Source organism: Salvelinus namaycush, chromosome 33 (genome assembly GCF_016432855.1).
Source record: "Salvelinus namaycush isolate Seneca chromosome 33, SaNama_1.0, whole genome shotgun sequence".
Classification (NCBI taxonomy): Eukaryota; Metazoa; Chordata; class Actinopteri; order Salmoniformes; family Salmonidae; genus Salvelinus; species Salvelinus namaycush.
The window spans coordinates 10,812,645-10,826,539 of record NC_052339.1 but is presented as its reverse complement, the minus strand read 5'-3'; the positions used below and the strand labels follow the sequence as shown (position 1 = coordinate 10,826,539).

The 13,895-nt window shown below is 42.4% G+C and overlaps 1 protein-coding gene across 1 annotated transcript in view; it reads right to left on the bottom strand.

Moving 5' to 3' along the window:
- Nucleotides 1–1,876: 1,876 nt before the first annotated feature.
- Nucleotides 1,877–13,895, bottom strand: part of LOC120027745 (enhancer of polycomb homolog 1-like) — a 48,348-nt gene continuing 36,329 nt past the window's right edge. The window contains exons 11-14 of the mRNA XM_038972751.1: nt 8,283–8,455; nt 4,491–4,632; nt 3,830–4,235; nt 1,877–3,547 (exon numbers count right to left, since the gene is read on the bottom strand). Of these exons, the coding sequence (XP_038828679.1) occupies nt 3,475–3,547; nt 3,830–4,235; nt 4,491–4,632; nt 8,283–8,455 (794 nt within the window). The 3' untranslated portion in view covers nt 1,877–3,474. The remainder of the gene's footprint in view (nt 3,548–3,829; nt 4,236–4,490; nt 4,633–8,282; nt 8,456–13,895) is intronic.

Genomic DNA, 13,895 nt, shown 5'->3' with positions numbered 1-13,895 from the left:
TATGTCTGAGTGTTGGAGTGTGCCCCTGGCAATCCATAACATTTTAAAACAAGAAAATGGTGCCATCTGCCTTGCTATATATAAGGAATTTGAAATTATTTTTTACTTTTGATACTTAAATATATTTAGAACCAAATACGTTTAGACTTTTACTCAAGTAGTATTTCACTGGGTGACTAACTTTTACTTGAGAAACTTTCTATTAAGGTATCTATACTTTTACTCAAGCATCACAATTGGAGACGTTTCCCACCACTGCAAATGACACCATATTCCCCACATAGTGCACTACTTTTGACAAGGGCCCATAGGGAATAGGGTGCTATTTGGGGCGTAACATAGTCATGAAACTTCTTCATTCTTCCATCTCTCTTTCGAAAAAGTCTAATCTAACCCTACTGAGAAGTAAAGCATAATTCATCCCTGAGTAACGTGATCATGTTATACAGGAAAGGCTATCTCTCTCCAGAGGTAAAATTATATTTATGATAAGTCATATCATAGACAGTACCAGGCTATCAATCAACAAAGTCCCCATTCCCTTTCAGACTACTGCACCTGTTGGCCAGGGAGAGGGTTGATGGGGGACTGAGGGGGAAAGAGGGAGACAGAGGGGATAGAGAGAGGTGGCGAGCAAGGGGTTAAACCTGCTTGGCTGTCAGCCCTTCCAATCACCTCCCTGATGAAGACATCTGATCCAGTTGTGAACAGATGCATCTTGTTTTCCACCAGGGTTATTTTGGTCACGCTGTCCATTTTGTTCTATACTCTGAAAGCTAAACCCATGCCAAAGAATTCATATTTACAGAATGAGGGCAATCAGAGTGAATGACAGACAAAGAGAGTGAGCTTTATATTTCAGCTGTTTGCTTGGAGGGGTTAATGGAAAGCAGAGTAATTCCATGTGCTGCCTAGCTATATCTTGACAGCACAGCGTTGTCATGGTGAATTGTCCCTGGGAGCAGTGTGAGTGTATTGTTGGGAGTGTGTGTGCAGTTTTATTTCTCTCTCACGTCAGAGTGCTTGAAGCAGCCCAACACCCTATTCCTGACAAAGTGCACTACTTTGGACCAGGCCCTGGTCCAAAGTAGTGCACTATGTATGGAATAGGGTGCCATTTGGGATGCTCCCTAAGACTGTTGTAATGAGAAAGCTGACTTGATTAGTTGTTTTATCTGGTTACAGAGGGACTGAATTATCTTGCCTGTGCTGTTGGGATCCGCTGGTGTGGAATCAATTATGAACATGCTTGCATTGTCTGAGTGCCAAATGGCACCCTATTCCCTATATAGTACATTATTTCTTTTTAATAAAGCACTAGGCCCTTGTCCAAAGTAGTGCACCACATCAGGAATAGGATACCATTTGGGCAAGAAAGGGGGATAATTCCCTTTGCATGTAATGCTTGGCATTTTTGTTCCCAATAACAATCAAATAATGAGGTTACACTTGGTCAAAGAATGCTTGGTATTTTCTTTCAGTATGTCATTGTTCCTTTCAAACAGGGTGCTAATAGTTTAGGTAATGTCAACCTGCGAGGCATGCACTCAGACACGCACAATCCCACTAACATGTAATTCCCCTTTGAGTAATCCGTTTTAAATGAGAAACCGGATGGCTTTCAGCTCGGTGGTACTGGTGCTTTAATTACAGCATCAAAATGTGATAATGTAAACATGATGCAATAATGCAGTATAAACCGTCTTAAACTCCCCCAAACATTGCGCTCTCCACTCTCTTACACACACAGCCACCCAGTTGAAACATCCATAGGCCTACACACATTATTCAAAACGTCTCATTCTTAAAATATGACAATTTTTGCTTACACACACGACCATAACATTCACCCAACAGAACACAAAGAGTCACATAATCCACATATAATGACCTGGTCTTTATTGTCTTATATTATCGTAGAGTTCTGTCACTTTTTTATTTTCATTATTCTTTTCAGCCTCCAGGTGGGACAAGAAAACCTCAAGGATAAATCCTGCCATTGGACTGGGCATTCAGATTCTGACGACATAGACAAAAAGTACTACTAGGAGTAGCACTGTCTTTGTGCCTTACTCTTCACAGAAGAGAGCACGTTTTTTCCCCCCAAGGGAAGGCACCCGACACTTGTGGTTTTTGGCCTTGCAGCCGTCTGGAGTTTGAAACGGTGAGATAAGAGGAGAAAAAGAAGCCTTTCTCCATAGCTACCCCCCATTAGCATTTTTTTTTTCTTGTCAGAAATTGGAATGATGATACATACAGCAATTGTAACTGCCATTCACCTCCCTTATCACCTATGCATAAACAAGTAACAAAATAATGAAGTCTTTCAATACGAAGAAGCTTACAATCATATTTTTTTTTACCACAAGAACAGGAGAAAAATACAAAAATAACTAAATTCTGTTTTACAAAAATGTGTGTGGGGTTAAAATAATTAAAGGGGGGGCATTGCATGAAAACAAGGGACCAAAATTATACAAAAGCAGCATTAATATTGATTAAAAAAACAGAAAATTAAACAAAATCGATAGTGCTTTGAATCAGAAACATGATAGATGCTTCTAGGAAGAGACTTCATCCCTAGTTTGTTACTTGTATCGGGATAATGTAAATGGAAGATCCCAGGAAGAGCTTTAACCCCGCTAAGTGAAGTGAACCAAAGCTGACCATGTCCTCCACCTCTGGCTCCCCTCCCCAAAGAGTCTATCTGTAAATCACCATTGAATTCCACATGATCCAAAGAAAAGCGCAGGGACCCAAAGGGGGGAAAACCTGCATTGTGTTTACAATATACAAAATACCCAGGAGTCCGTAGCTACCTAACATTTACTACAGCACAGGAACCAATTAAGGTACAGTGCAGAAATAAAATAAGGAAACTGTAAACACAGCACAATAAATAGATAAAACAGCAGGCTCTGCACCATGCATGTGATGAAACGTCTCTTCTGAAATGTCTCTTTTCGTTTATACAACTCTCACATCTCACACTCACAAGTTTATCGCTTTTTTTCTTTTTATTCCCAAGTGCAAAACATCACAAATAAACAAGTTTCTGTATTCAAGTAACATATATACAAGGGGGTATTACAAATATTTAGTTACTGTACAGATACTAATTTGCCATATTCATAATTTACACAATGTCAATTTTTACTCTTATTAACAGTAACGAATACAAAAACAAAAACATTTAAAAAGCATGAGAGATGAGAATTGCAACCTATGTAATCCCCACAGTTGCCGTGGAAACGTGTATGTCCGTACTCCGTATGTAGTCCGTATGTGGAGTCCCGCCGACCACCCGCCTGCCGTCCCTTTTGCATTCCCAATGCTACGATGCACAGCACCTAAAGAGTGGATTCAGAGAGTAGTAGCAGACTCTCAGCAGAGGACTGGTTGGGCAGCAGAGGGTTGGGTAGCGTTGGGCCTGGCTGGTCTGTCACGGTAGCTAGCAGCACCACCACCACTCTGCTACGTCACCTCCATGGCCACTGTGTTGTCCGCTATACTGTTCAGAGCTGGCTTGTCTTGATCGTGATTATCCCTGGAAGAATACAAGACAAACACCATTTCAAAAACTGCTTCCATTAGACCCCTATTAACTTTAACTTTGTATGTTGATAACATTTGTTTAAGTCAAGGCATGGCTTAACCAATTAATTAAAACAAATAACAGATTCATCACAACCTCTAACCGTATCATTTGTGAATAGCCTAGGTCTGTGTCAGAGTATGTTTTTATAATAGCCTTCAGTTAAAGTCAGGGCATGCCTTAAACTATATGTTATTCAAAGTTCATTTGTTAGAATATGTTAAATCAACTCACCTGGATCCTATGTCTATGGTAGAAGCCCCGGTGACCTTGTTGGGCATCTGACAGTTGGTGTTGGCAGCCATCTTTAAGGCAGAGGGCAAGGCTCCCAGAGCCCTGGGTATGTGGCGTGTGGTGGTGCCGCCCAGACTGGGGAGGACAGGGGAGGAGGGTACGCTCATACGGACGTTGTTCCCTATCAGGACCTGAGTGGTGGTGGGGGTGGAGTTGGCAGCGTTGCTACCCAGGTGGAGGGGATTCCCGTGTGCGTTAGCTGGGGAGCTGAGGGAGGAGGCGGTGACAGGGGACGTAGTGGTGGAGGAGGGCTTGAGGAAAGTGGGGGCTGATGGAGGAGGAGTGGGAGTCTGGTTGGTGTTGTGGGTGTGGGTGGTGCTGGCGAGGTGTAAGCCCTTGTACACTCCTGAGGGAGGGAGACATTAATACATTAGACTATACCATACATGTCATTTATCAGTAAAATGCTGTGAGGAGATGGGTAAAGAAAATACTTTGATAAGACTAGAGAACTTCCTCAACTCTACAGTCCTGTCTCTCTATTCAATTGTATTTATTTGCAAATCTGGTCTGCGTCCTACAATGGTACTCTATCCATATATAGTGCACTACTTTTAACCAGGGCCAATAGAGCTCAGATCCCATTGGCGCTGCTGCTCACCTGAGCCTGGAAAGACCCCGTTGACGCCACTTCCCAGAACCCCCTCCTCCTTGCCCTTGAAGCCCATCAGCTGGTCCGTGGTCACCAGGGCAGAGGCAGCAAACTGGGCGCTGGCCGAGTCTAACGTCTTAGATATTATACACTGGAGGAAGGACAGATGGAGACAGACCGAGTGATGTGATTGTACAACCACTGAGCATATTAAACATGGAAGAGTCAGTGAAACCAGTCATTCCCCTGGTTATTTTTTCAGGCAGGATGCAAAGCTCCCTCAAAGCAACACAAAGGCTTTCTGGCTTCGAGGGCTTTCCCTGACTAAAAACAAATCTTGGTCGATCGATAGTAGTCTTTTCTTTCGACCAATCGATTGGTCTGAATTTGAGAAACTTTTATATATAAAGACACCCTATGTGTTCTAATAAAATCAACTACATGTATCTAGCTTGTCTTATGCTTTAAGAACACTGTTTGATTAAATAATTCAGACACAAATTATTCAAGAGAGCCAGAGATCAAGATGGTCTAACCAGAAGGGAAAAAACCTGTTCTTGACCCTGCTCCAACTCTGCTGTTACGCTCCTGAAGTTGCCAGAAACAGGCTAAACCAGGGGTCGGCAACCTTTTCCATTTGGGAGGTCCAACTTCTCTTACAATTTCTACCGACCCGGCGTGCCAGTTCTGATTTTCATATGCACATTTCCGTAGAACAGTTTCATTGTCATGTGGTTAATAACAATTATATCTAAAAGAAAATGATACAAATCTAAAAGTAACATCTATTGCCAACGATGTAAAAATAGCACACAAAGCCAACAGATAAAAACATTGCAGCCTGCAGGTAGAAAATATACAGATAATAATAAAGCATCCTATAAATCATATTGGCTACGCATGGCCTGTCTGCAAAAAACTTGAAACATCGTATCAACTATCAACTGTGTCTGGTCCGAAGCTCAGGCTAGCAAGCTTGCAACATGATCTGGGTCCTCAGAGCTCCCCCCGCCAGTGAGCTCGGGACAGACACAAGCAACTTGTGCAAAGGATAAGAAGTAAAATCAGGTGTTTTATGACGTTTCCACTGGATCAGAGCATTACATCTTTCCATTTCATGCCGAGTAGTTATCAAAAGTGAGATCGGCGAATATTTTTTCTAATACATTGGAGGAACTATTGTCACATTTTATATTTACGTCATTCAGCAGACGCTCTTATCCAGAGCGACTTACAGGAGCAATAAGGACACAGACAGGTTTTTCGCCTAGTCGGCCAAGGGATTCGAACCAGCAGCCTTCGGTTACTGGCATAGCGCTCTTAACTGTTAGGCTACCTGCCTCCCTTGTCAATGTACTCTAAAAACAGACTTTGTTTACTTGCATGTAGGGGGCTGGGGAATATGACGATATACACTGCTCAAAAAAATAAAGGGAACACTTAAACAACACAATGTAACTCCAAGTCAATCACACTTCTGTGAAATCAAACTGTCCACTTAGGAAGCAACACTGATTGACAATACATTTCACATGCTGTTGTGCAAATGGAATAGACAAAAGGTGGAAATTATAGGCAATTAGCAAGACACCCCCAAAAAAGGAGTGATTCTGCAGGTGGTGACCACAGACCACTTCTCAGTTCCTATGCTTCCTGGCTGATGTTTTGGTCACTTTTGAATGCTGGCGGTGCTCTCACTCTAGTGGTAGCATGAGACGGAGTCTACAACCCACACAAGTGGCTCAGGTAGTGCAGTTCATCCAGGATGGCACATCAATGCGAGCTGTGGCAAAAAGGTTTGCTGTGTCTGTCAGCGTAGTGTCCAGAGCATGGAGGCGCTACCAGGAGACAGGCCAGTACATCAGGAGACGTGGAGGAGGCCGTAGGAGGGCAACAACCCAGCAGCAGGACCGCTACCTCCGCCTTTGTGCAAGGAGGTGCACTGCCAGCGCCCTGCAAAATGACCTCCAGCAGGCCACAAATGTGCATGTGTCTGCTCAAACGGTCAGAAACACACTCCATGAGGGTGGTATGAGGGCCCGATGTCCAGAGGTGGGGGTTGTGCTTACAGCCCAACACCGTGCAGGACGTTTGGCATTTGCCAGAGAACACCAAGATTGGCAAATTCGCCACTGGCGCCCTGTGCTCTTCACAGATGAAAGCAGGTTCACACTGAGCACATGAGCACATGTGACAGACGTGACAGAGTCTGGAGACGCCGTGGAGAACGTTTTGCTGCCTGCAACATCCTCCAGCATGACCGGTTTGGTGATGGGTCAGTCATGGTGTGGGGTGGCATTTCTTTGTGGGGCCGCACAGCCCTCCATGTGCTCGCCAGAGGTAGCCTGACTGCCATTAGGTACCGAGATGAGATCCTCAGACCCCTTGTGAGACCATATGCTGACACATGCACATTTGTGGCCTGCTGGAGGTCATTTTGCAGGGCTCTGGCAGTGCACCTCCTTGCACAAAGGCGGAGGTAGCGGTCCTGCTGCTGGGTTGTTGCCCTCTTACGGCCTCCTCCACGTCTCCTGATGTACTGGCCTGTCTCCTGGTAGCGCCTCCATGCTCTGGACACTACGCTGACAGACACAGCAAACCTTCTTGCCACAGCTCGCATTGATGTGCCATCATGGATGAGCTGCACTACCTGAGCCACTTGTGTGGGTTGTAGACTCCGTCTCATGCTACCACTAGAGAGAGAGCACCGCCAGCATTCAAAAGTGACCAAAACATCAGCCAGGAAGCATAGGAACTGAGAAGTGGTCTGTGGTCACCACCTGCAGAATCACTCCTTTTTTGGGGGTGTCTTGCTCATTGCCTATAATTTCCACCTTTTGTCTATTCCATTTGCACAACAGCATGTGAAATGTATTGTCAATCAGTGTTGCTTCCTAAGTGGACAGTTTGATTTCACAGAAGTGTGATTGACTTGGAGTTACATTGTGTTGTTTAAGTGTTCCCTTTATTTTTTTGAGCAGTGTATATCGTGTGACAATAGACATTTTTCTATCGTTTCATATTATGCTCTATCGTTTATTTCGTTGGGTCGCAAATCACACTCTTTACGGCAATATTTTTCATCAATTGGACGTCGCTTTGCGTTCTTCCAAATTTGCAACACAAACAAACATGGAGTGTGAACGCGACACAGAGCACGGAGACCGTACCTAAAAAAGGGGCTACTTCAGTCGCATGGACGTGGTTTGGGTATGAAAAGTCTGACACGGACCAGAAAACCGTCCTCTACAAAATATGCCACAGGCAATATGCCACAGGGACACCACTAACCTCTTTAACCACCTACGTAAGAATCAAGCAAGAATCATGTGAAACAGTACAGAGAGAGTCTACGGATGAGACCCCAAAAAGTACAGCGGAGTGCTCAAAACAAACCCCCAACTCAGACGTTGCAAGAGGCTTTTGCCCACGGCACACCATATGGCAAAGAACCATGAAAATGGAAGGAGATAACAGCTGCCGTTACAACTTACATCTGCAAAGACATGGCCCCAATTTACAAGGTCGAGAAACCGGAGTTTTGTGAGTTGGTGCTAACACCCGACCCAAGGTACCAAATACCTTTTATTTGTTGAGTATACAATGTAGAAAATAGTAAAAATAAAGAAAAACCCTGGAATGAGTAGGTGTGTCCAACATTTTGACTGGTACTGTACTTGCGACTGCTTGACTAAGAAACGTAACGAAACAAACAAACCTACACAAAACTGTTTTGGAAAAGATGATTTGGGTATAGTAGGTGAGTGGCTGGTTTGTGTATAGCAGAGGAGTGCTACTGACCTGTGTGTTGGGTGGTGGTGCTGTGGATGTAGTAGTAGAGGATGGGTCTGTGTTTGCCTGCTGCTGTGCCTGTTGCTGCTGTGCCTGTTGCTGCTGTTGGATCTGCTCAAGCTGCTGTTTCTGCATCAGGGCCAGCTGCTCCTGGTGCTGGTGGTACTGCTCTGCTGTGAATGCTACAGAGACAGGATAACAATGTTATACACACACACATGGGTTATACACAAACTGGTCACAGGAGAATGAATGAAGAGTCAGGGTTCATACACACTGACAGATGTCATGAAATTCCTTTTCCATGACTTAAGCAAATTTCGATGACCAACAATTGGCGGCGTCTATGTACATATAAAAAAACAAGCACCATGTGGTATTGACACTGGGAGCTCTCAGATCACATATACCACCTCCTGTCATTAACCCCCCCCCCCACAAAGTAGAATACATCAAAGTAGAATACGGGTTAGGTAACTGTATAAAATGCAATTGCATTTGTTGTCCGTAGCTTATGCCTGCCCATACCATAACCCCACCGCCACCATAGGGCACTCTGTTCACAATGTTGACATCAGCAAACCACTCGCTCACACGACGCCATACACGTGGTCTGCGGTTGTGAGGCCGGTTGGACGCATTACCAAATTCTCTCAAATGATGTTGGAGGCGACTTACGGTAGAGAAATGAACATTAAATTCTCTGGCAACAGCTCGTGGTCATTCCTGCAGTCAGCATGCCAATTGCACACTCCCTCAAAACTTGAGACATCTGTAGCATTGTGTTGTGTGACAAAACTGCACATTTTAGTGGCCTTTTGTCCCCAGTACAAGGTGCACCTATGTAATGATCATGCTGTTTAATCAGCTTCTTGATATGCCACACCTGTCAGGTGGATGGATTATCTTGGCAAAGAAGAAATTCTCACTAACAGGGAGGGAAACACATTTTTGCACAACATTTGAGAAGCTTTTTGTGCGTATGGAAAATTTCTAGTATCTTTTCTTTCAGCTCACGAAACATAGGACCAAGACTTTACATTTTGTTAAGTGTATATTGGTAGGTGCTACCGAATGTCATTTTTGGTGAGTTTGGACATTTACAAGCGAATGGTAGACATCATGCAAATTAACAGTACTAGCTCTGGAGCAGCATATGTCCACTGGAGTTGCTAGGGCAACAGGCCTGACTGCTCTGAGAAGATGGAGGAGCAGCAGACAGGCTGAGAACTGAGAGGAGAAAAAAACAAGGAAATCAAAAGATAAGTGGCAGCTGTACAGAACTCAAACAAAGGGCTTTGACTTCACCATGGCAGAAAGCCAACAATATGATGTCCAGTCACCTTGATAACTAGCAAGTTAAACTTAGGTGTCGCGTTTACGCAGAATTCTTAGAAAAAAATGATTACGCATAAGAAACATTTTGCTGCGTTTTGTAAATGCAGATATAAAATGCTTCTTAATGTACTTTTGTTTGTGCTCAGTTGCATTTCTCCACTCAGATGAGAATACAATTCACTAACTGCCATTCTATCAGCACAGTGCTCTGACTGATATGCAACTACTTTTCTCTGGTACTTTTATTGGTGTAGCCAGCCTACTTTTCTCCGGGTAGAATGCAAGAAAAACATTAGGAAATGTAGCTGGCTACATTCTTTATGATAAACAGAAAGATTATAGACATGCATAGTTGTTCCCCAAAATACCTTGGTTTTTAATTGTAAGCTCATTTACTTCTGTTGTCATCTGATGAAAATGAAGCTATTTTCTGACGAAGATGTTTCACTAATGTATTTTCTGGTAAGGAAAACTATAGTTGAATGTCCCTGATCACGCTATTGAAGCCAACATTTAAATAAATAAATAAATAAAGTTAACTTTCAATATAAAACACAGCCCTGTCAATACACAGCTGGACTCACCTGCTCCTGCTGGGAAACTACGGTAAGCTTCATAATGTAAAATAATGTGACAGGTGAAACGAAGAACGCAAACTGCTTCATCTTCTTACATATTGCACAAGTTGACTGCAGGTATTTACTTAAATAGTTTCAATGGTATTAACGGTATTGAAAAAACATCCCATGGTTATTTCCAAATACCCTGGTATACAGACCAAGCCTAATGGTAGACTCAGTATTTTTAAATCAGCTAAAGCAAGCCCACAAATTTTATACAGGAAATTCCCCTTTTCTAGTTGTCATATTTATCTTAGCTACATTAGAAGTGTTTACTTTGCAGGCTGACTAGCATCTATTGAGTTGCAATGTCCCCTACATTGGATGGCCAAATCAACTGAAAGCATCTACAAAACAAGCTTTCAAGAAAAATGCATTTTTTGTTGTTGTCATTTTGTTCGATCATCTTTGAACTGCAAGAGAAAGGCCTATATATGACTAAGGAATCTAGACGCAATTTAGATTTTGGCCACTAGATGGCAGCAGTGTATGTGCAAAGTTTTAGACTGATTCAATGAACCATTGCATTTCTGTTCAAAATGCTGTATCAAGACTGCCCAAATGTGCCTAATTGGTTTATTAATAGATGTTCAAGTTCATAACTGTGTACTCACTCAAACAATAGCATGGTATTATTTCACTGTAATAGCTAATGTAAATTGGACAGTGCAGTTACATTAACAAGAATTTAAGCTTTCTGCCCATATCAGATATGTCTATGTCCTGGGAAATGTTCTTGTTACTTACAACCTCATGCTAATCACATTAGCTCAACCGTCCCGCGGGGGAACACATCCTGTAGATGTTTTAAAAAGTAAATCAACTTCATATGTCCTTATTCGTGAGTGTCGGTGTACATTTTTCTGGGACATGACGAAAACATTAATACACGCTAATAGCTAAAAAGTTAACTAGAGCGTACAAGATACTGTATGTTTTGAATAGGCTACCTACTTATTAGTCTGTTTTCTATCATATTTTAAAGTCTAGGCCTACCTGCTGATGCAATGTCCGACTGGCTCTCTCTCTCTATGAGCAACGGCCTATTCGTCTCGCGCAGATGCAGGTGAGGTGCGTGCAATAACTCAAGGGCTAAAGTGTCATTCTTATCCTAGCTGACAGGTTGATTTTTTATTTGATAAAATATTTAAAAAACGGTGCCTAAATAAATTACATTAAGAGAAATTATTAAATTCATTTCCATAACTTTTCAGATTTGATCATTTTCTAAAACTTTTCCAGGCCTGGAAAACACCATTTAAAAATTTCAGGATTTACAGGATTTTCATGATAGAAAGATCCCTGAGAGTTTAGGTGATATGCAGATCCTATATTTCGCCACCAGTCATAATAAAGCAAAGAAAAGCCTGCACAGTGCACACACTAGGCAATTTGCCACTCTCATGCCATATTCTTTCATTTCCTGCATATACACAACTGTAATTGGCTCCAAGGCTGACTTTGTACACCTGTAGATTGTCTTCTAGACAGAACATTCAATATCTTCACGAAGCTGGTGACTCTTTATTTGAGTCAATAGCATGGCTGATAGAAGACATAAAAATAGCTAGCTTTCTACGACGTCAATTTTGTTCAGTGATAGGCCTACCGTTGTAATCAAATAATCAGACCCAGTATAACCCTCGATCTAAGTCCTAAATATCCTCATTTGACCCTTAGCGTGGCTGACAAAATGCATCACAATACCTAGCCCTCTAAGACATTAGCCAGGAATATAAACTTGTCAGACTCACTCCTGTGCTCATGTTTTTTCCAGTTAACTCAGTAGATCAGATCATTAGTGCCTTGTGTGACTGGTCTAACAGGATACGCAGCTGCTAGTCTGTCTCAAACTAACTCATTCATTTCACTTCGCACGCCAAGACCACATCCCAAATGGCGCTCTGTTCACTATAAAGTGCACATTTCCCTAAATCGAAGACTGGCAGTGTCTCGCACCAGAGACATGGTTAAAGCAAGTTGACAAAGCAATGACAAATCTGTGCTAAAGAGGTATTTCATAGTAAGGTCAACCGGAGTATGAAAAAACAAAATGGCTTATTTCCTAATTAAACTACTTTCATATTTGCCTTGAATGTGTGCCTTTTGAAGTAAAGACTACATTTGGCCTATATATTTGCCAAATTGAATGTTATTGTTACTACAAAGTAGAATACAAAGTCTCAAAATAAGTATTTGTCAACCAGATTTGATAACTTTCAGCAATGGCTCACAGAACTTGTTTTAGTAGTCAAATCTCTGTCCCCCTGTGTTTCTAACCAAATCGTAAGGTTAATGATACAATATCAAACAAATGTTTGTCCAGTGAGTGCTAGTATAAAATTCTAGTGAAGCTAGAAAGCTGATTTGGACAGGGAGTGTCACATCCGTAATGTTTTTGAGGAAAGGTTGTTATTGTGGATGCGTTTCAAGTATGATTGTATGCAAACTTTCTGTGCAAAGCTAACTTTCATCAAGGGCTTAGGTGATGTATAATGGGTTTCCTTTCTGTCAGTACTCGTTCTAAGCGTAACGGATGTGACCGTTACGGACGCATAACATGATCAATGACTCACTAGTCAGCAGCACTGCATAACGCGATCATAATAGAATGTTCATGCCCTTCCTACAGCTTCAGAAGTGTGTTTATGTTCATAAACAAGCTAGCGGGCAATCTGTGTGTGTGTGATCTATTTCGGGTGTACTCCCGTTCTCATATGAACTGCAATCATGCGTTCTGCTAACTGGACCATTGCCTTAGATCACATGGCATAATAAAGGTCTTAAATTCATAAACATAATTAGTCTTAAAAATCCATAAGAAACTTTCACTGGTCATGCTGAGTTTGTTTACTTCCTTGAGTAACTACGGGTACCCCCCAGTGACAATATTTGTCTGTATCTGTGTAGTCTGCAGCTATCAAGTCTCAGGTGATTTACAACCTGACAAGAAATGTCTGTGAAAGTGCAAACCCTGTGCCACTGGTAGATTATAATTCAATGAAACATATGTTTTGCCATTTCACATAACAAAAATGAAGTTCACAGGAAAGACATCAAACATAAGGACATATGTCAAGATATAGTAGAGATGATAAGGGATGAGTGAGGAATGAGCACAGCTATCTCAAATGAACAAGAGAATGAAATGAGTGTATCAATCCCTGAGTCTAGGGTTAGACATATACACTGAGTCTACAAAACATTAACTGCTCTTTCCATGGGGCATGGTAGTAGGTGACAGACGCACCGGTTTGTGTCAAGAACTGCAACGCTGCTGGGTTTCATGCCCAACAGTTTCCCGTGTGTATCATGAATGATCCACCACCCAAAGGACATCCAGCCAACTTGACAACTGAAGCATTGGAGTCAATATGGGCCAGTATTCCCGGGGAACGCTTTTGACACCTTGTAGAGTCCATATGGGGGGGGGCAATACTCTGCAGTTTGTGGGACTGGTAACAGATAAAGACTGACTCAGATGCTGTTTAAGAGAAATTACCACACAGGATGTGTGTACATCTTGCAAGCCAAGGAGGACAAGGCTTGGGTGGCTGCAGGTCAAGTTGTCCAGTCCCTGTCATTTTGTGGACAACAGGGGGGAGGAGGTAACATTTCATAAAGCCTGATTTAGAGCCTGATGTGCTGGCAGATTAAAGGGTGT